Source organism: Erithacus rubecula, assembly GCF_903797595.1.
Source record: "Erithacus rubecula genome assembly, chromosome: 1".
Taxonomy (NCBI): Eukaryota; Metazoa; Chordata; class Aves; order Passeriformes; family Muscicapidae; genus Erithacus; species Erithacus rubecula.
Genome location: NC_136658.1, coordinates 1242355 through 1265136, shown reverse-complemented (window position 1 = coordinate 1265136; position 22782 = coordinate 1242355). Strand labels below are relative to the sequence as shown.

Genomic DNA, 22782 nt, shown 5'->3' with positions numbered 1-22782 from the left:
GCCTGAATATATTGTACCAAGCAGGTATCCCTTAAAAGAGATACAGAGCAAGAGATTCAAGCAGAAAAATTGTGCATTTTTTTAGTTACTGCAGTTTGGCTGTAAAGCCTTTTTTAGAAAATGGCAATAATACCAGCAATTAATTTCTGAAACAGCAGCTGCCCCACTTGGATGCATCTTTGCCTTAAACATGCTTAGTCTGGGGCTTCAGCTCTCTTCTTGGAGGAATAGACAGGCTGGGAGGATGCAAATTCCTGTGTCTCAGATTTTCCTTTCTCACAAAACCCCTCACATTGCAGGGTTTATAACCCCCTGGTGCAGAGCAATCCAGAATGGTGCCATCTCTGGGAATAGGCAGCATATGATATTGTTGGAAAAGGTTAAATTTGCTTTCCTGGCTTTCTGGTTGAAGTTTGCTGAGTGATGGTGTGGGTGCCATGGCTTGTGCAGAGGTTCAGCAGCTGTTTTGGGGTCAGGTTTTGGGTCAAGGATGGAGAGGCAATTATTTATGTCAGGGTGACAGGTTGGGGGCTCAGCACATGCTCACAGGGAGATCTGTCTTTGCCTGAAGGGTTCTAATAACAGAATCACAGCATGGTTTGGGTTGGAAGGGACCTTGCAGCTCAACTCATTCCTCTGCTCTGGAATGGGCAGGAACACCTTCCCTATCCCTATCCCAGGCTGTTCCAAGCCCTGTTCAGCCTTGGACACTTCAGGGATGAGCAGCCACAGCTCCTCTGGGCAACCCCACCCTCACAGGGAAGAATTCCATGCTAATATCCCATCTCACCCTGCCCTCTGGCAGTGGGAAGCTGTTCCCTGTGTCCTGTCACCATCAGCCTGTGTAAAATGTGCTCTCCTTTTTTCCTTTTTCCCCCTGGGAGGCTCTGAGATTTCTCCCTGCTCTCCCAGCCTGTCTTTGTAGGAGAGGTTTTTATGGGAGGGTGGCTACAAAAGCAAACCCTGAAGTGTGGAGAGAGGATTTTCAGGTTTACCCTGCAGAAACCTGAGCCACTTGGGAAGGGACACCCGAGCTGGTGACAGCAGCCCAGGGACAAGCCTGGCTGGGATTCTGCAGCTCCTTGTGGCTGCTGCTCTCTGCTGACAGCTCTGGGAATATTTGGGGAGCTCCCCTTGGAGCTGGACCTTGGCTGACCCAGCCCAGGGCTGTGCCCCAGCTTCAGGTGTCACCTCTGCCTTGGCCTAAACAAGTCTGGCTTTGATGGGAGTGTTTTGGGGAGATAATGTGGCTCTGTGCTGCCTTTGTTGAGCAGACATGAAAATGAACTTGTGTGGCTGGAGGCAGAGGAATTCTGTGCTGGGATACTGGGGCTGGGGGAAGCTTGGTGCTGACATTTGCAAGGGTTGTTTTACCCCAAAGCTCTGCTGACCTGATCCTGTGGAGTGATCAGAAAACAAATGTCACTTACAGCCACTCCAAGTGCTTGAGCAAGTTTTTGTATTTATTTTTGTTCTTTTATTATTGTATCTTGCTCGTGTAGTGCAATTAGGCCTTTGCACTTAAATATTCCTCTTTGCAGTCCCTGAGTAAATCATGGGATGTGAGTGCTCATTGTGTCCTGATGAAACTGGTCCTGGTGGTAGGAAAACAGGGTGTTACAGGTCTAAACCTGGGAAGAAATTGTGGAAAAAAAAGTAATTTATTTTTCAAAAATAACTTTATTTTTATGTGATTCAGTGCAGAAAACCTGCCAGGTGTTCTTTCTCTAGTTGTCAATTTTTTTTTTCTGGTTTGGCTGTTGTTGTTTCATGGGTGTTTCAGGAGTAGCTACACTGTACTGCAAAGTATTTGTCTTCACACCATTTTTATTTTAAACAAACCCTAATTCTGTGACCATCTGCTCCATTCAACAGGGAGGAATTTCAAATAAAATCTGAGTCCTCCTCTCTGATAGCCACAGGGATACATGTTCTAGGCTTAATGCTAGTTTTTTTAGTTGTTGGTCAAACTAACTAGAACATTTGTTATTAGAGAAACTCTGTGTGGTCTAGTTATTCTCTGTGGTAAGGAAGAGACTGGAATTTTTGAGCACAGATAGATGTGGAATAATAATATTTTGGGTCCCTGATATCTCCAAACCCTTTTCCCAGCATCCTTGCTGACACTGCTTTGTAAACTTCCCTTGTGCTACTGATCTCCCATTGCTTTTTTTGTGTGTGTGTGTGTGTTTTCCTGACAGCTGGCACCAGAAAACACTCTGATGTCCTTCCAGAAGGCAGTGGAGCAGAAGCTGTATGGAGTCCAGGCTGATGTGGTGCTGAGGTAGGTCAGTGTGCTGGCTGCTCTGAGCCTGCCTGTGGACAATCCAAGCCAGGAATGGTCCAGCATATCCAGTGTCTGGTCACTGCAGATTTTTCCCACTGCAAAGGGCTGTCCTGGTGAACTCACCCAGTCACTCCTGTCTGTCTCTGTCAGATGCTGCTGATGATTTCACAGAGGTGAAATAATCAGGTGGACTTGTCCAAATGAGAGAACCTGGATCTCTTTGTCATCTTCATTTGCAAGAAGGCTGCAGTTTATCCTAGAGCCTGTTTTATTCCAGTAAAACACAGCCTGGCCTTGGGAAGAGACAGAGCTGCTTAAATGTGACTTCTGGCATACCCCAGGTGCAGACAGAGCAGAGATTGCAATTTGACTTTGTTACTCAGGAGAGTTTTTACCTACCTTGAATGACCATCCCAAGAATATACCAAGAGGAAGCCCATCCTTCTCTTCTTCCTCTCCCTCACATGCATCAGTCTTTAGGGAAGGAGGAACCTGGTGACTGTCAGAAAGTGCTGGCAAATGTTGAGCTGAGTGGACAAAACCAATTAGAATTTAGAGGGGGTTATTTCCAGAGCTGTGCATTGTTCCAGGAGTTTAATAGTTCCTTAATATTCCTTAGTATTCCTGAGCACTTGGCTCATGTGGCTGAATCCATTAACACTGGCCAAGGAGAAGGGTGGGCTTTGGGAGGAGGAGAGCTGGAAAAGCTCCAAGATCCTTCCTCACTGCCACTCATCAACCATCACAGAGGAGCACTCCAGGCTTAAACAATGCCCTTGATGGCTCAGTTTCCTGAGTGCCTTCAGAAAAAGAGGATTCCATTGACTTTCAGACTGAAGGTCTGGTGCAGCTGGCAGCACAGCTCCCCTTGCTGTCCTTATCCTTCAGGAAGATGCTCTTTGTACCTGTGGCTGGATGGGTCCATCCCTCCTGGAATATTTCCATGTTCTTCTAGACATGTATCAGCATGGGTGGGCAGCTGGGACATGCACTCAGGGCCATCTCATCCTGCTCCACACCCATTCCACATCCCAAACCAGTTGGAAAAGCCAGCTTTGCTCTGTCAGGAGCCTAGAATTGCTGCCTGTACCTCACTCTCTTCCACCCCCTCCCACATCTCTTCTTCTAAAGCTCTGATTCCTGTCTCTGAATCACTGCTTCAAACCTGGGCCTGGCAAGACACTGTGGTTTTCCCTGAATGGTGCTGGGTGACTCTGTGAAGGAAGGGTTGGAAAGGAGGGAACAAATGTCAAGTGCCACACAGGATTTCTGCACTCTGCTTAAGGCTTAGCAGTGCTCTGCTCTTCTATGAGATGTTAAACTCGAGCTCCTGGCTCTTTTAAACACTCCACACTCTTCATTCTGCAGTTGCCTAGCATTTTTTTTTTATTATTATTATTTTATTTTTAACTGTATTTATGAAACCCTTTCTGACTGCAGCCCTGTGGGATTGCCATGTCAGTGGGTTGCTTTGGGCTGGGGGAAGGAGTTGGCACAGCACAGACCAGAAATAGCAAATAAAGATACCAGTGACCTTTGTGAGGAGGGACTTCTGAGGGCAGTGGTAAAGCTGAGGCAACATTTGCTCCATCATCTAAAATTGGGTTTCATTTTCCCTCTGGGAAACGGCTCTGGGTTATCTCCTCATTCAAATGGGATTTGTCATTTCACCCCAGAAATGACAAACCTTATTTCAGACTTTTTCTCCTTTCAGACTTTTTCTGAGTCTCCTGTTGGGAGCATGGGTTCCTTGCTTTGGAAAATGTCATTGCTCTCAGGCTGGCTGCCCTGGGTTTCTCCTGATTTCTGGGTGCAGACAACTGTTCCCCTGTCTTTGATAAAAACTGTCAGTACCCTGTGTGGTTTTAACATTGATCTGGTCACAGAAAATTGAGTGGAAGAAAGTTTAAAGAGTTTTTATGCTTTCAAGAACCATTATTCTGTAATATCCAGAGGGCATGCATTTGGCTGCTTAGTTTCATCTAAGAGGTGTGGGTTTTTTCCTTTTTTTAAGCATGAACTTGACTCCTGTGGGCACAAAACCAGTTTACAATTGGAGAAGGCAATTTCAGAGCATTTTTGGTAGTTTGGAAGCCTTGCATCTTGCTGAAAGCCTGATGCTGTAGTCTGAGAGGCTTTGAAAATTTCCCTCCTGATCTACTTTGAGCAGTTTGGGTGAGAGTTTGTGTGTGTCAGTGCATCCAGGGAAAGCTCTGATTTTGGGAGTTGCAGAGAAGCTTTGATGAGCATTCAGTTGTCAAAGGCACCTGAGTTTGAGATTTTTTGAGGGGGTAATGGGGAGGAGTAGATAGATGAGGCATGGACTGCCAACATCCAGCAGGTATCTAAAAAGAGATTTTCCTCTTGAGGATGCTGGGGATTTTTTAGGCTGGTTGAGACCTTCACGGGGATTTTGCAGTGAGGGAGGCTGGAGTGGGAAGGGGTATTTCTCTGCTGCATCTGTGACAGGGTGTGTGTTTGCAGCTATGATGGGGTGCCCTTTCTGATGCATGACAAGACCCTCAGGAGAACAACAAACGTGGAGGAGGTGTTTCCAGAGCGGGCCTACGAGCACTGCTCCATGTTCAACTGGACTGACCTGGAGAAGCTCAATGCTGGAGAGTGGTTCCTGCAGGTGGGTGCCATGGGGCTGTGGCATCACAGCTCGTGCCCAGGTCCCCTTGGAGGGTGAAGGGTGTAGCTCCATCTCCTTGGTGATGTGATGCAGCTGGATATGTTGAGTTCTGTCTCTGCTACACTTAGGCTTGGTTTTTCTGCTGTGCCTCTTCTGCAAAAAGGGGCCTCAAGCTTGGCTGACAGCACAAAGAGCTTCAAGACCCCCAGGAGGGTGAATATGATTATAAAAGAAAGTCAGAAATAACAGCATGTTATACACTGTTCCCCTTTTACTTTTAAATTTAATTTTGGGACAATCATCCCCACAAAGGAAAAGTAAGAAGGTCAGCTTTTGCACTGGGGGAGTCTGGGCTTTATGGCAGTAATCCTGGGATGTGCTTTGCTTTCAGAATGACCCTTTCTGGACAGCAGGGGCTCTCTCAAGGGCTGACTACTTGGAGGCTGCCAACCAGTCAGTCTGCAAGCTGGAAGATATGCTGGAGGTGATCAAGGACAACACATCCCTCATCCTGAACTTCCAGGACCTGCCAGCAGCTCATCCCTACTACAGCACCTACATCAACATCACCCTGGAAACCATCCTGGCATCAGGAATTCGGCAGCAGGCTGTGAGTTCTGTGGGGGGGGGGATATTCCCACAATCCCTTGGGATTTCCATGAATCCTTGTGTGTCACCAGTGGGGCAGCACTGGAAGTTGTACCAGTGCTCACAGAGGTTAGAATGGAGCAGCTCAGGAGAGGTTGTCTCTGGGTATAAGGAAACTGGTTCTCCTTGTGGTGGTTTTTTTTTAAAGCCCCCACTAAGGCCACAACAGAGATGGAGTTGAAGAGCAAAAGAAAAAGAGCTAAAACAGATGTGGGGATGTGAAGGAGGATTTCTCACTCAGGGTTTTGGTTCCCTGTTGAAAATGCAAGTGGCTGCTTCTGTGCTGCTCTGATGCTTTGATAGATGAGTGTCTCTGAGTTATTAAGATCAGGCTGGCTGGGGCTTGGAGCAGCCTGGCCTAGAGAAAGGTGTTGGAATGGGAAGGGGTTGGAATGATACTGGGACCCTGAAGCCTGGGAGTTTTGAACTCTCTGTGCTTTCTGACACTGACCCCCAAAAGAGCACTGCTTTTGACTTGAGGCCTTGGAGAAGATTCCAGATTTGAGTGATGGAGTTAAAGTAACAGATGTGTAGTTTGAATAGAAGTGTGTAATTTCACACTTGGAGAAGGATTTTGAATATAGTATTAGGTATGGGACAAGATGGATGTTCTGGAGTATTGTCTTTTTCTTCCTTCTTGTTCCTTCTCCATGATTTCAGGTAGTAGTTTTTGTTGAGTACTTAGTGCCACAGTGTGGGTCACAGGTGTTTGGTTACTGGGTCAAAAGTATAAACAATAGAGATGTTAGCTTTTAATTGGATAGGCTTTAAAAGACCTTGTAACTAGCCAGATTCACCTCCATTTTCTCACTTTTGGCTTGATAGCTAGAAGTGCTGAAGAACTCTCTGTACTTTAGGTAAGATTTAACAGACAACCAAATCCAAATAAGAAATCCATGTCTCAAGCATTCAATCCTGACTCTGAGTGAAGGCAGAAGACAAAAGCAAACCACTTTCAGAATAACTTTAGAAGGTCCCTTCTACCCAAACCACTCTGTGATTCAATGATCCACTTTACCCACAGCTGAGCTGCTGATTTGACACGTTTCAGAATCGTGGTGTGAGCTCAGGGAATTCCAGCCCTGGGCTGGAGCATTCCCAGGTTTAGGAGCCACGTTGGCCATAAGCTGTGTCCTGTCCTGCTTCCCCCACAGGTGATGTGGCTGCCAGACACAGAGAGGCAGCTGGTCAGGCAGGTTGCTCCAGGTTTCCAGCAGACTTCTGGCCTCAAGCTGGGGGCAGAGCGCCTGAGGGAGAAGGGCATCGTGAAGCTCAACCTGCGCTACACCAAGGTCACCAGCCAGGATGTCAGGTACTGCCCTCTGTCAGAGCCCCCAGCATCCTTCCCTCAGCATCCCAGCCTGTCTGGCTGCACAGAGGCATCTTTCCAGATGGACTTGCTTGAGCCATGCAAGCTTTTCCCTACCCATCATCCAGAATCCAGGCTGCTTCTGGGAGAGCACAGCTGCCTCTGACATCTCTACATGCTGTCTCAGGATATGATGAGCCTCTTTGAAATACAAATGTGTGAATTGGCTGATTCTTAGTACACTCACAGCTCTGGGAAAAAGTGAAGGCCTTTCACACTGAGTTCTCTCTGAGAGCTGCTTCATCTTCATTAGCAGCTGCCCTTTGCTTCCGTTTGTCTGCTCTGCAGCTGCTGGCACGGAATTTTGATTAGCCCAAAGTCTGGAAATGCTTTCAGAAATTTCTCTTTGCAGAAAGAGAAACTCCTGTCCTGTTTCATCAATTTAAACTGATTAGTTCTTTGTAATGATCTGGCACAGCAAGGGATCCTGCCTGAGCCTGTATGTGAAGTGTGTGATGTTTCAGCTCCCAGCTTTGCCCCCTTTCTCAGTGTGGGCAGATTGTTTCTAGTAGGGCCTTTTCTAGTTTTTAAAATTTAAACAGATTTGCAGAACAGAAATATCTCCAAAGGAGCTGTCTGTCTGCATGTTGGAGCTGAAGTAGGGAAATGTTTGAGAGCATGCCCCTGCTTGGGGTGAACCAGCTGTGCCTTCCCATGGCTGCCAGCAGTCAGTCCTTAAAAACAAGGCTGTGCTTTACCTGCAGGAGAATTCCTGCTTGTTTTCCCTCCTGTTTGCTCTGTCTCATAGAGAGGGCTCTGTGCCCACTCACTCATCTATCCCAGGTTATCAGCCCCAATCTCCCATCAAGCCCACCTGAGCTGTCCCCAAAATAAGAGCTGTCACCTGAATGTTTCTTGAACCCTGTAGTACCCAGTCAAATATTGCTGCAACCTTGGTTTAACACAGTTCTCTCAATTCTCCCCAAATCCAGCACCTGGATGCAGCATTGCTGCAACCACCCCTGCCCATGAGAACCCCTTTGGAGCACCTTGTTGCTTTTGGGAGCTGGGAGATGTCCATGTCTTGAACTGTGACCTTCCACCTTTTTCCAGTGTTAAATTGCAGGGATGATTCTGTGCTGCCCCTGTGAGGGAGAAAGGAAATAGAGCAATTCATATGAATTATCTGGGTACCAGGTAATTGCCATTGCTTGGTTTGCTGCTGGCAGCTCCTGGGTTCTAGCTGCTTGGAAAATGACCTTGGGAGACTGGGAGCTGTAACTCTGCAATTGTCCCCAAAACAAGGGCATGGAAGTTGCAGGAATTGATGTTGGAGACAGGTCTGTCAGTGTTTAATTAAGCAAATTGCCCCTGAAATGTTACAGGCGTCAGAGGCAGATGCTGATTTTGCATCAGCACGATGAGATGGTTGTTCCAGAAACACACCATGCCCCTCATTCCTGGGGAAGCATCTGAGATGGTCTGTGGCCTGTGCAGACAGCAGCCAAGAGATGAGGAAAGCTGTCAGGATCAAGGCATTGGCATGCAGTGCCCTTGGGTTGCTCACAAAGTGCCCACACCCTGTTACAAACTCTGATTTCACACATTTCCAACAAAGTAAACCTGTCTGTGGTTGATGGCAAGAGCTCTCCTCTGGGAGGGGAGGTTTGGTGGGGTCCTGCCCATCACCCTGTGTGTGCCTTGGCAGGGATTACAGCATGGCCAACCTGAGTGTGAACCTGTACACAGTGAATGAGCCCTGGCTCTTCTCCATCCTGTGGTGCGCCGGCGTCCCCTCCGTCACCTCCGACAGCTCCCACGTCCTCCAAAAGGTGCCTTTCCCCATCTGGCTCATGGTAAGCACCCCCTGCCAGGCCTGGGAGCCTCTGGGAGGAGGAATTGCAGTGTAGAAGTGAGAGATTTTCCAGGGAGGTTTGGTTGGGCTTGAGGGTTTTCCCCTCTGTACAGCTGAGCGCTGAGTGGGTAATGAATTGATGTTGCTCTTGCACAATGCCTTCAGTTTGGGTGGGATCCTTGAAGATTGTATCCCCTATTTAAACCACGTGATTTTTCCAGTTTTCCCCTTTGCAGACCTGCTGAGCAACTGTTAAGAGTTGCAGGAGAAGCAGGCACACAGGTGAACCAACAAACCAGGCCTCTGTGTCTTGACCAATTTGTAAAATTTGGTTTTTGCTTGTTCTGAATCCCAAATTGAGGACAGGTTTTACCTCTGGCAACCCCATTGCTGAACTAAAATAAGTAGAGAGACATTGATGATGGCTCAGCTGGTGTGATGACCACTTAGATTGGCAACTGTAACCAGACCTACCAGTGCCTGAAAGGACAGAAATCACACATTCAGCATGAGGCTGTGCCTAGAAGGTCCTACCTCCACTTAAAATGGACCCTGCATGGATATATTTTCCTGTCTTCCCCCAGACTGGGATTGCCAAACAGCATCTTGCCCTCACCCTGAGGTGCAGCTGAAATAGGAAACTTTCAGCCCAGAGAGCTCTGAGAAAATGTCAGCACACAAAAGAAGGGAGAGTTTCAAATTGTCCCTGTTTGCAGTTTTCCCTGATGGTTTTGGATGACAGCCTGGCATTAGGAAGGTCATAAATGTTGTGATTTATACCTAACCCCTGCAGCTCTGTGCTTTTCTTGCTCCTTGGTGGTCTCCCTGTGATTGCACAAACCCAAATAAGGTTTAAGGTCTGCTTCTGTTTTCTGTCTTGCAGCCTCCAGACGAGTACCACCTAATCTGGATCACATCTGATCTCATTTCATTTCTCGTAATTGTAGGAGTTTTTATATTCCAGAAGTAAGTTTGTTACAGCTCTGCTTTTGTGTGTTTGTGACCTGTATTTCTGTCCAGATTGTTGGGTGGAGATGGGAGAGAGGAGTACCCTGGGCCTCAGTTCTTGGATTGCAATAGCAGGGGAAATATTTACTAAAAAATCCTTGCGAACAATAATTCCACTTCCAAGATGGGATGGAGAATTGGATGCACCTTTTAAGAATGAGAGATCAAAAATTAGTAGTGTCAGATGCTTTGCTCCTGAAATATGTGGAAGAGAAACTGTAAATGCTTTAGGGAAATGGATGTTGAGAAACACATTACAGTGTTTTAAAGGAAGAAGAGGGATTTTGAGATTCCACCATTACAGTGTTCAAAAAGAACATGTTACAGTTTTCTTAAATCAGTTTGCTCCTGTTTGGATTTAGAAATATTATGAAATCATGGAATGGTTTGGATTGGAAGAGACCTTAAAGATCATTAATTCCAACATTCCTGCCACAGGCAGGGAATTACTATGGGAAAGGTTATGATCCTGCAAATCAAATCAGTTGCTTAGTTAGAGAGAAGGAGGAGAAACTCTACTGCAGAAGATGGACTTTGCTGCAGCAAAGAGCTTGCTCTTCCAAGAGCCTTGTGCAGGACAGACCCCTTTCCCTGATGTTCCAGTTTCTCCACTACATAAAAGAATTGCTATAAGGGTTGAGGATACATCAAAACTGAATCAGAGCAGAATTGCCCAACTACCACCTGCTGATGTGATTCAGCTCTGGGGAACAGGGCTTGGCATTTGGCCTTCAGTGTATGGTTGGTTTTTTTGGTGTGGTTTTGGTTGGTTGGTTGGTTTGGTTTGGTGGTTTTGTTTTTTCTTCCCCAAGTTCTTTTTGGAGCAAACCAGAGCTGCTTCCTTGATGAAGGGATGAGGGTTTGGGTGGGAGCAGAGGCACTGCTTCGATGTGCTCGTCCTCTGTCCTCTGCATGGCTTCTCTCTCCTCCATAGCCATGGGAGGGACTGCTCCTGCTCTTCTGCTCCAGCCCCAGTGACAGCATCGTGGCAGCCTCTGCAGAGGGGAAATACCAACTGTGATGACTTCTAACTAACCTTTTTTTGCCTCTTTGCTGTGTTTATTTTCTTACTGCTCTGACTGTTGTGCATGTTCCTCCTCTTTCTCTCTCTGCTGCATTCTGGCATCTCACAGCTATCACATGATCAGGTAATTCTGGTGCTTTCCTCCTCTTTCTCTTTTTCATTCAGCCTTCCTTTCTCTCTTTCTTTCTCCCTCTCTGCTATGGCTTCACTGCAGATGGACAGGGTAGGATGCAGCTCTTCTGGTGCTTCCCAACATCTGGCTTCAGGAGGGGACTGTGAGGGTTTGAACATTGCATAATCCATAGCTGTGAACACCATGGAAGTCTGATGCTGAAGCCAGTGGATGTTTTAAAGGCAATCTGACCTTCTGTTAAAGTGATCTAGGTCACTGCCTTTCAAAACAGCCCAGTTCTGAGGTCCCAGGGCATATTGTAATTGGGAGATCCCCAGAGGATGTAATGCTTTCTCTGTGGAAATAATCCCATGCAAAATATCCCCTTCCTTCCTGTATTTTCCAGAGATGTTTCAGACCAGCCTCTATCCTAAAGAAAACCATGGAGTCTCTTCAATTATAGAAAGTAGCACTTCTGTAATTAGTTCTCTGAAGTAATGGGGCTGATATCTGAAAGGTTTGGTTCATCAATTGCTGCCCTCAGCGCTTGGGATCTTCCCAGGTTGTACCACTGTGAAACTGGGAACAGAATGTGGAAATGCAGAGCACTGCAGTAAGGGAGGGAATTGCTGGATTTGCAAGTCAGAATCCCAGGTTCCTCCTGGTTTTGGCCCTTCCCTCAGCAGCCATTCCCATCCCTCTGGAGGAAGTGCCTTCACTTGTCTGCACTAAAGCCTTTGCCACTTCCCTGCTCGGACCAAACTCTCCTGTGCTCCCTTCTCCAGTGCTCCTGCTCTGTGCCATGGGCTTGTATTCCTGAGGGTTTGGTTGCCCACCCATACCTGCAGGTGTCCTGAGGTGCTCTGGTGTTACAGCATCTCCCCAAGACAGGGCTGAGCCCTCCTGTGGGTGCAGGGGTGTGGGGTGGGCTCCTCTTCTTGCTTCCCCCTGGCTCATGGAGGAGCTGGGCAGGCTTGAGGCAGGAGCAGGCACAGCAGGGGGGGACTCTTTGCAGCTTGGCTCTGTGCTTGCTCCATCTTACCACCTCAGTGCCCATCAACCCCATTTTTTCCTGGACCAGCCCCTCTCCCACCCCCTTGCCATGGCATTGAGCATCTCCCCTCCCACGCCAGGGTCTGGCCGTGGCCCTAACCCGGTGTATGCTGTCTCTGTGTTGTTGTCCCAGTATTTTTTAGTCTGTTCCCACCCCGTGTCCGTCTGGTCTGCTCTGACGCCAGCCTCCCAGAACAGGACCTTCCTGCTGTCTCTCTGGCCTTTTTGCACGCTGCTGTCCCAAACCTGGTCCATCACAACAGAGTCCAAGGGGGTAGGAGAGGTGCTGTTTTCTATTCAACCAAGCTTGTTGGAGACCCCGAGGCTTCTGAGCACAGCACAGTGTTTCACATGGTGTTGGTTGCTTTGTGGTTAAATGTACTGCTGGCTCTTCTGAGAGGGTATTTCAAAGCCCCCCTGAAAGATGGGGTGACCCTCTCCTGGCTCAGTGAGAGCAGTGCACCCCTGAGAGAGGAGCCACCCTCTCCTGGTGTGTGTTTTACCACCACAGGGATGGAGAGCACAGAGCAGTGCTTGTTCCTCTTGGCAGCAGGAGGAAAGCCCTTGGTCCCTGCACATGCCTGAGGCTGGGCTCATGTGCCTCAGAATGACCCATGGGATAGCAGGGATCTGTGGGGAAGAGGTCACTTTTGGCCACAGAGTGACTTGATGCTGAAAATCCTGGTGTGGTGGGCAAAGAAAAGACTTGTAGTGATGTGGTTTTGGTCCTGATTTAGAGTTTAAGGAGAGTCTTACCCTGTGAGATCTTGCAGTCACATTGGCCTTAGTGGGATCTGCCTGCAGGGGACTGACCCTAAGGCAAAAAATATGTTCTTCCTGGTCAGAGTGGCTCAGTTTAGATGATGATGATAGAAGAAATATATTGGTTTGGGTTTTTTTTTTTTTTTTTGTTGTTTGTTTGTTTTTCTTTTTTTTTGTTGTTTTTTCTTTTTTTTTCTTTTTTTTTAATTTGTTTTATACTTTAATGTCTTTGCCTCCTTGTGCTTCCTTTGCATTGCTTCTGTGAGTTGTGTCACGTTGCCATTCCACCCCTTCTTTTCTGTATGGCCTTCATCTGTACCCTGGTCAAAGCCTGATTCAGGTCACCCTGAAGTGTCAAGCACTGGGATTTGGGAAGGGGGTGGAAACCCTACAAAACTGACACCAGCAGCTACATTTACCTGGGGAAAATATTGCAGAACCTTTTTTGTGCATGTTGTTTTATCAGGCTGATGCTGTAGACCCAGACAGGAGATTTGTGGAGTGTTCAAATCTTCTGCTCCTGGAGCTGGGTAGAGGGTTAGAAATTGAAAAGATGATTGTTTTGATCACCTTCTATTGTGTGGGTGAGCCACTAGATGGTGCCAGCTGATCAGAAACCTCATAAGCCACCCTAAATCCCTGCTGTTTCTTTATCAAATAGTTTTAGGGCATCCCATTTAGAGGTCTGGCAGGGACAGTGGGATTTACTGATGGGTCATTGGGGTGGGGATGTGAAAGCTTGGCCTAAGCATCATCCCCTTCTGGTGGGATCTTGGGAACAGCTGCCTTGGCTGAGCCCACCAGGCCATGTTTTCCCCTCTTCCACCTTCCCTTCCCAGTGAGGATCTGCCACAGTGCTGCTCTCAGTGCCCCCAAATGCCACATCCACATGGCTGTGAAATCCCTCCAAGGACAGGCACTCCATCAGTGCCCTGGGCAGCTGTGCCAGGGATGGAGAGCCCTTTTGGGGAAGGAATATTTCCTCTACCAAATCTAAACCTCCTATGACACAATCTGAGGCCATTTCCTTGCTTTTGAAACTTTAAATCGTCTCTGAGCTCTCTTCTCCCACAAGCCTGCCCATGGCACTCGATGAGGGAAAAATTTGTGGTTTCTTTACTTGACCAGTGCTTTTATTCTGTTCCCTCTGAAAGTTTAAACACCTCTGTCTCCCTTGTACAGCTGGAGAGGGCTGTGGGACAGCTGCAGTCCTGGGGGAGATTAATCCATGGATTTGTGAATCCGTGGCTCTAATTCCTGGGTGGAATTAGGTGGTTAAGGATGTCTTAGGTAACACACTCACCTGTGAGCATCCTCCTACCTCGTGGGGTTGTGTAGGTGCAAGGGAGCAAAGGCACTCTGTGGCCTCTTGGCCTGAGGGTGCTCCTGTGGCTGGAGAGACCATCCCTGAACTGCTCTCGTGTCTTGCAGGTGGCGCCTGGGCAGCATCAGGACCTACAACCCCGAGCAGATCATGCTCAGCGCCGCCGTGCGCCGCTCCAGCCAGGACGTCAAGATCATGAAGGAGAAGCTCATCTTCTCAGGTAGGGATGGGGCTGCTGGGTCCCTCCCCCAGCTGTCACCCCACTGAGGGAGGAGCTGCTCCTCATTCAGGGCTCTTTTCCTGCTGTGGGCAGGGGGACTGGACTGACTTGCACTCATGGGATATGGCTTTTGGGATTTGGAATGAGAGGATCCTTAAGGTCCTTTGCAGCCCAGGCTGTTCCCATCCCAAAATGGTTCAGGTGCTCAGAAATCCTGCATTCAGCTTCCTGGGTTATCCTATCTTACACTGTCCCACATCTTCTCCCCTCACCACTGTCAAAAGACATAAATCCCACTAATAACAGTATATGTGACCACAAATAGGGTGATGAGTTTGGGGTAGACCTGGAATTCAGTGGCATTAGAGGTTCTGGCATTCCTGATACCCTTGTGCTCCTCCCATAGTTTATTTCTATTGGAACACATTGGTAATATGTCTATCACATGCCACCTCTAAGAAAGATAGCAAAACTATGAGCAAAGGTGGAAATGTTTCACTTTAAAAGGTTAAATGTGGTGCATGAAGCTGGAAAACTCACCTTTGAAGGAATGAGAATATAATCCCCCCTCGCCCTGAGCCTTTTTATGGGTTTTCTTTGTTTGTATTTAGGGTCTGGAGATGCCCAGCAGGGATCAGGGTTTAGTGCACTGGGCACAGACAGAGCAAAAAGGCAACTTTGCTTATTGTGTGAAATGCCAGCAGAGGTGGTGGAAATCAGGTATAAATCCAGGGAACCCAGACAAGGAAAGCAGCGTGGCACAGCAGAATTAAGCTTCCTTAGCATGTCCTAGACATAAAATCCCTTAGAGGTGAGAGGTGCAGATTGAAGTTTTGTACCTCTGAAACAACTGTTCTTGCCTAGGGTGGATGTTTTACCATTAAAACATTGCTGGGTGCAGGTTTTTCCTAGTGAAACCAGTGACTAGAGGAGTCAGTCCTGTTCCAGGATGGCCATTTGGGTAGGGATTGGCTTCAGGTGCTTTGTACCACTCTCCCACAGGTGACTTGCTCAGCCTGTGACAATGACATCAGGTGTAGGGAAGCATCCAGCTCTGCCTCTGGTAGTGGCTGGATTTTGGAGGGCTGTAAAAAAAAAAAAAAAAAAAAGCCCAGGAGGCAGATCGTGTTCAGAACTGGTTTCCAATGAGTGCAGCGCTCCTAATTCCCTTAGGATCAGATGGATGCCGTGTGCTGGGATCACACGGCTCCTCAGTTCCCCATCCCACTCTTGTGATGCCATCCCTGCTTTCTCTGCCCTTCCCAGAGATCAACAACGGCGTGGAGGCCACGGACGAGCTGTCCTTCTGCTCGGAGAACGGCTTTGCCAACGAGCTGGTGGCGGCCCCGGCTGCGCGGGACAGCAAGGCGCGGCTGAGCTGAGAGCTGAGAGCTTTCCCCGGGCTGGGAGCTCTGAGGAACTGCTGCTGGGGCAGAAACCCGCTCCCACTGCCCACCACTGGCTGCTCCACCTCCCTGCTTGTGAGGCTGGGGGGGCTTGTTTTTGTAAATATGTAGAAAAACTCGATTTTTTTTTTTTTTCTTTTTTTTTTTTTTTTTTTTTTTTTTTGGAGTGTAATTTTTCCAGGGCATGAGTGGGAATACTGTGTTCATTAAATCCTCAACCTTATGGCTGAAGTTCTTTGAATCTTGATGTGAAAGCTGAGTCCCCTTGGGGGTTTTGGGACGTGTGTCCCATTTCTCCCCCTTTCCCTACTCCAGTCCTTCCCCTGGTGCAGCGACTGTGTAGCTGAATGTTGTGATGTTCTTGTGATGTGTTGATTTTGTTATGGTTCCTTTTCTTTTGTTTCTCCCTGGTTCCCCTTTTCCTGGGCAATGAAATGGTAGCTCTGATGCAGCAGGAGGCTGTTGGGAGAAGCTTGCCTAGGAGAGGAATTCACTCTGCTCTTCCCTGCTGAAGCTCAGAGCCAGGGAAGGGCTTGCACTGGCTCAGTCACTTGGGCACCTGCTCCTTGTCCCATCCTCCTTCCCCAAACCCTGGATGCTCGATGAGGAGCAGCCTTTTTGGAATGTCCTGCCAGAGTTTTGAAGGCAAATCCTGAGCATTGGCCGTAGATTGGGCTCTGCTGGCAGCAGTTTATGATTTTTATTTTTTTCCCTTTTTTTCTCTCCCCAAGCTGGGCTCTGCTGGGAGCTGAGGTGGCTTGTGACAAAGATGCCGTGGGCAGGCACCATCACTGCTGGGATCTGGCTGAAGTGCCTGCCACTCCAAGTGGCAATTGCAGTCACTCCTTGCTTCCCTGCTGGAAGAGGAGGTGATGGTGCAGTGGGAGCTTCCCCCTCTCTGGGCTGAGGGTGAAGAAGTTGTAAATAGTCTGGAAGGCAAAGCAGCCCCAGGATATAATTTATTTCTGCAAGGAGACCTTTGCTCCTTGCTGTACAAGCAGGATCTTTAAAGCTGCACATTCGTGTCCTCCAAAGGAGGGATGGTCTTGCAGCAGATGCTGACGGGCTCTGAAGGCAGAGGCTCCCATCAGCAAGTGCCCAATGCAAAAGGCTTTAACCCAAAATCTTAGACCAGAGGTTAAAAGTTTAAAAAAAAATAAAGTACAGAGGAGAAGGCAGTCTGGAGGATGCTGATACACATCACATTCCACACCCAAAGCCACGAGAGGAGCAGCCCTGAGCAGCTTGTTCCTGTTTTGGAACTGCTCTGTCCTTTTAAGGTGAAGTCCAGTGGCTTTTTGAAACCCTGAAGTTCAGGCTTAGGGTGTAAGAGATGGGGGCAAAAGTGGGTGGCTTAACTATGTGAAAAAAACCACATTGATAATGACAGTGTGAATTTTGATGGTCTAAAAAGCACCACCTAAAATCAAGACTTTATTCCTTTGCATCTCCCCTGGGTTTTGGTGAATGTAAGTGGAATAAGCCTCTGGTCCTTCTAACCTTCCCCAAATATTGTCCTTCTCCATGGTACTCTCAATACAGTGAAATGCAGTGTGTCTTGTTCTGCAGAACTGCAGGATTTTTGGTGGATTTGAAGGTATTTTGAGAATTAAGTTGCTTCTCCCTTTAATGTGGTGCTGTATTGAAACATTCCTGGTGGATTGTCATTGCCAAGTGAGAGATGTTGTTAAACCTCAGCATCTGTTGGTGATCACCTGCATGTTCTGTTTCAATCCTTGGAGATGACTTTATGGAAAGGTTAAGTGCTTAAAAGCTTGGAAGTGATAAAAGAAAACCAACAGAGTTGTTTTTGCAATTAACCTTCTTTTTTATCTTTTTTTTTTTTTTTTAATGACAAGACCTGAATTTCATGCATAATGCACTGACTGTTGTTATCCGGAATATTTGCTACCTTTTTTTTTTTTTTTTTTTTTTTTTTTTTGGAAAGAAAAGAAGAGGATGATACTTTTTTTGATGAGACTAGAGCTAGACCAAAATAAATTCTGCAATGCTCTGTGAAATAAACTGTCAGTATTCCCCTGCCAGTCTATTGTTGTTTTGTGTTGTGGCACTACACAGAGGCCCCCACTGCCCCTCCAGAGAGTTTTCCCATTATTTTCAATAATTTTCAATAATTTTCAAAATGGAAAAATGAGCTGTCATGCTCAGTTCCTTTTAACCCGAAAGGTTGAAAATGCCCTGGGAGCAGTTGGAATCAAGAGCAAATCACACAAAAACCAGGCTGGAAGAGAATATGAGGTGTTCCAGAGATTTGCTTTTCCCGCTGCATTTGTCATTTAATGCAGAACCCCTCTCTTCCCCTCAGACCCCCTATCTTTTAATTTGGGATTTTTCTCAAAAAGAGAAAGGCTGGGGAAAAAAAACCCTTCAAATTATTTAGGGTGCTTTGGGATGGCACCACATGGGTTCACTTGGTCACTTGGAACCCTTGGCAAGACATCCCTTATGTCTTGGGTCGACGGACAAGCTCGCCGTGAACACGAGTGAATAAAAAAATAATAAACAAATACAATTTTGTTTATTACAACCCCAAAGCGCGCTGCCCTTCCGCCGCTGTCCACCAGAGGGCACCGCCGCGCTGTGGCCGCCAGTAATTTCTACATCTTGCAGAGACAAAAAACTTCCTCAGACCTTGTATTTGGTATGTATTCACTACACGTTTAAATGACAATTTCCTTTCCTTTGCAACCTGTAAACTGCACAGACCCCCGCTGCTCTGCACGGCATTTTCAGCTATGCACCAGCACTTTGATCCTCACAGAGTTTGGCACGCTTCTCCAAAATTCAGCATATCCAAGGGTTGCTCTTCCCATAAAAAAAAAAAAGCAAAAGACCACAAAACTTTCAGTGCTGACTTAATGCCCCATGATACATCCACAATATTACACATGTTGTTACACGTGCAGGTAAATAGCTGTAAAGAGTAATAAAGGAAATAAAGCAATGTATAATATAGCTTATGTGTAGATAGGGGTGCATAGTGGTGTGTAATGCAGAGGCTTTGATTCACATGTGTCTCTGCAACCACAGCATCCCCAGGGTCCAAAACCAGGAGCTGTCCCAGGGGGATTCAGGTTTTGACGTCAAAGCCAACAGAATCCAGAAGTGCAAATTATTTCAAAGACTGAGTCCAAGCTGTTTGTGCATGGCTGGGAAACATCCAGCACCTTCCTGGAGGGAATCAGGAGTGAAACAACGATCCTCATTCAACTAAACCTCCCACCCCACCTCTCCCAAGCACCTCTGCCCCAGGCTGAACAAGAGACCTTCTGTCCAGAGCCAAATTCAGCAGCTCTGGTGCCCCCTCCAGTGTTGGGAACAGCCTGTCAAATGCAGGGACATGCAGGAGATGGTCAGTGTGCTGAGAGCTTGGACTGTGCTGCCTGGAGGTGCAGAGAGAGGCAGCTCCTGCATCTCCTCCCACTGTGTGAAGCACAGTTTGGATCCATGTTGGAAAAAGGCATCAATCTGGTCCCACAGGCTGCAGAAACAAAGCAGAGCCTGTTCCTGGCTGGGCAGAGTAACCAGGAGCAGGGAGAGAAGACAAGGATACAGAGGCTGCTCTGGAAATCCAGAGGACCCCTTGGCCATGAGATCTGTCTCTGCTGGATGAGATTGGAGCTGGGATAATCCACACGGAGCAGCTCCACATCCAGATTTCAGCAGATTGTCTGTGCAGAGAGGGAGAAGATGCCTCTGGGACTCCCTGCCAACTCCTCAGCATCCTTGTGGAGAAGGAAAGCAGCAAAACCAGCCTGGCTCTGATTCTGTCCCAAACTCACCTTCCATACCTCAGCCTCCCCAAGTTTTGCAGAGGATAATCAGCCTTGCCAAACTTTATCAAATCCTGGGACATCTGCAGATGCAGATCTGATGTGATGAGTCAGATCTGCCTTGTGTGACTCAGCTGGCAGATCCCATCCAACAGCCACGGAGCTTCCCTTGCTCCAGGACCCGTATTTGCTGTTCTTACTGCCAAGTGCGTGACTATTCCCAAAATTAAACATGCCTGTGAGTTTCTAAACACCATTTGGGGAGACCAGGAAAAAGCCTTTCTAGCTTCATTCTGATATGGGAAACAGAGAAAAATCACTGGACAATCCACAACTTTGCTTCCTGCAAGTTACAAAAGACACAAAACAGTGTGTGTTTTGCTTCTAAAATTAACATTACTCTCCCTGACGCAGGAATGTGGCCCTGAAACAAAAGGAGCTGTGGCAGGACAGGGATGTGACCCTGGAAAAGTCTTTAATGTGTGGATGCAGCCCACTGGCAGCTGGAATAAAATGTAAGTGGCTCCTTCTGAAGCTCCCAGGAGCAGACATCGCTCTGCAAGAATGCAGCAGGGTTGCATCATGTGAGTCCTTGAATCTTCCAGAAACCTGCCACTTCTCCCCTGCCAGATTTTCATGAGGAATTTATACAGTAGCTGGGAAAAATAAACTGCAATTTTCTGCTGGCATATTTGAAGCAGGCAGGAGTATTCAGGCTAAATGCAGTTTCATGTGGGGACACAGGGAAAATGTCACTTTTTTCCCAAGGGTCTCTGGACTTGGAGATACATCCTGAAACACATCTGGCCTGTCACAGACACATCCTAAACTGCCACTTTATGGGTTAAGCCCCCTGATCCAATCTGGACCTATTGCAAGGGACATTTTCCTCCCAGGTGGGGTGCATTTTGTCATCCCAGGCAAAGCTGCAGCAGCTCAGATCTGGATACAAACTGGTTTGGTCCCACCAGGTCAGCATAACATCCCCAGGGTTTGGGCAACCACGGTCCTTGGAAACTAGGGAAGGATGAAACCCCTTTTCCTGTTTGGTTTTACACTAAAGGAGAGATTTTAGATTAGATACTGGGAAGGAATTGTTCCCTGTGAGAGTGGGGAGCCCTGGCACAGCTGTGGGTGCCCCTGGATCCCTGGCAGGGACTTGGAGCAGCGTGGGACAGTGGAAGTTGTCCCTGCTCATGGCAGGGGGTGGGACTGGATGGACTTTAATTCCAACCCAATCCAGCCTGAGATCCTGTGATTCCTGCTGTATCTCTGGGCAGCTTTTCTGCTGCCTCTGCAAGAGCAGAACAGACAAAGAGGCTGCCTTGCCTTTCCTAAGCATCCCTCTGCTAATGTATCCTCTTGGCTGAGGAGGATTGCACATGCTGTTTATTCCCAGTGCTGATCCCAGCATGTCCTTCCTGGGATTCATCCCTGCCCTCCTCCTTTCCTGCCTTCAAACTGCTGCACCAACCCCCCCAAAGTCCCCAAGGCAGCAAACCCAGCAGCCCCAGCCCTGTCCTGCTCTCATCCCCCTCCTTTCTCTGCCATCAACAGGGGCAGCTTTAGGGCTTGGCTTGTTGGGAACCTGATTCCCACCGTGGAAAAGACTTTTAGGGGCAGCAGTAGGAGTGGGGAGACAGGCAGTAGTGTGACACACTTGCACACACAGCACAGGCTGAGCCCTCCCCGCCTGAGCAGGGCTGTGCTGGAAGCAGAAGATTGGCTGGCTGAGGATCCTTCTCCGAGCCAGGCTCGGGTTTAGGGGCGTTTCTGTTCCCTCAGCTGGCTCTGGAATAAACGGCTTCCTTTTACATCCCGGTTTCCTCGGGAGAGCCTGGAACGCTGAGGGGGGAGCATGTGGGGCTGAGCCTCCTCTCAGCTTCCAGCAAATGTGAAGGGCAGGCAGAGCTCAGACCTTCCACATTCCCATGTGCTCCTGGAAAGTGCCAGGAAGAGATGAGGGAGAGCTCATTGCAGCAAACTCAGCTTTTAACAAGACATCAGAGATTCCCCACCACAGCTCCACTCCGTGCAGAGCAGATTGATCACTTGGCCCCTCTCTGCTGGTATTTTGTAATAAAGGGTGAAAACCTGGAACTGGCACATTCCTTGTTCCTGTTCCCAGTGAGGAAACTGATGTTGCAGCATCCCAAAGCCCTGATGCTCTCACATCCTGTCCTTGAGATGGCCCCTGTCCCCTTGGGGATGATGTGGCAGACAAACCAAGTGCTTGCTTTTCTTTTTGGCTGCTTTTTGGGGGTATCCAGCCAGTCCCAGTTGCTGTGAGACAGAAGGGAGAGGATAAGGAGTGAATATCACCAGTGCTCACTTTAGAATCACAGAGTTTAAGGTTGAAAAGTCCTCTAGGACCTTTGAGTCCAAACATTAGCCTGGAAAGAGCATCCTGGAGTCCTCTTGGCTTGCCACGACCCCAAATCATCACTCCTGGATCAGTGCAGGAACAGCACAGGACCCCACAACCCTGTGGGGATTGCAAAGGGATTGCAAACCCCTCCTGCCACATCCACAAGGATTCCATCTCCTGCCATAGCCCAGTTCCCAGGAAGGTGTGGGATGCTTGCAATCCAACCTGCCATCACCCCTGCTGGCCCTCTGCTGAGGCCACACAGATGTCATTCTTTCCACCCGACAGCACCAGAGGAATTCTGCCCCCTGCCTCGCTGTGTTGGCAGAAACCCTGTGGATTTTGAACTTTTCTCTGGGGGTATTAAACAGGGATTACTAACTGGGATCAAGGGAATCTCTCTCTGCTGTGCCCTGTGGGAAAGCTGCAGCTGCAACCTCTTTAGCCTGTCCCCTCTGGTTTGTGCACCATGACATACCTGGATGATGCCATGGATGGGGAATTTATTCCATAGCAATCTTTTCCTCCTCCACCACACCTGCTGAGGAAACAAAAGGAGATCAGTGCTTTGCACAGGATCCACAGAATTTGCCCCTTTAGGACATGTAAACCCAGTGAGCTCTCCAAAAGCCTGGAGCTCTGGGCACAGCAGGCTGGCACAGGGAATTTGGATCTCACTGCTGCACTCCAGACAAGCCAGGGCATGGATCCATGGGATGCAGCCTTTCAGCTCCACTGCCATCCTTTGTATGCTGTCTGCTCACACAAAGCTGGGCCCTCCCAGCTCCAGCCAGGCCAGACCTGGGCATGGCTGAGAGCCAGAGAGGGGAAATAGGGCTGGGCTCCCACTCCAGTGCAGGGCACTGCTGCCAGCAAACCCAGGGCTCCGAGATGCCTGGGGCTGCATGAATGAGCTCACAGTGCCAAAGGAGGTTGTGCAGGGGGGAAATTAAAGTGTTGATCCCAAACTTATCCTG

At 48.2% G+C, this 22782-nt stretch overlaps 1 protein-coding gene across 1 annotated transcript in view; it reads left to right on the top strand.

The window, feature by feature from the left end:
- GDPD5 (glycerophosphodiester phosphodiesterase domain containing 5) overlaps positions 1–17688 on the top strand; it is a 96670-nt gene extending 78982 nt beyond the window's left edge. Inside the window, exons 9-17 of the mRNA XM_079321474.1 lie at positions 2202–2284; positions 4772–4922; positions 5314–5532; positions 6725–6882; positions 8588–8735; positions 9618–9700; positions 14125–14237; positions 15504–16634; positions 16696–17688. Of these exons, the coding sequence (XP_079177600.1) occupies positions 2202–2284; positions 4772–4922; positions 5314–5532; positions 6725–6882; positions 8588–8735; positions 9618–9700; positions 14125–14237; positions 15504–15619 (1071 nt within the window). The 3' untranslated portion in view covers positions 15620–16634; positions 16696–17688. The remainder of the gene's footprint in view (positions 1–2201; positions 2285–4771; positions 4923–5313; positions 5533–6724; positions 6883–8587; positions 8736–9617; positions 9701–14124; positions 14238–15503; positions 16635–16695) is intronic.
- Positions 17689–22782: the final 5094 nt, after the last annotated feature.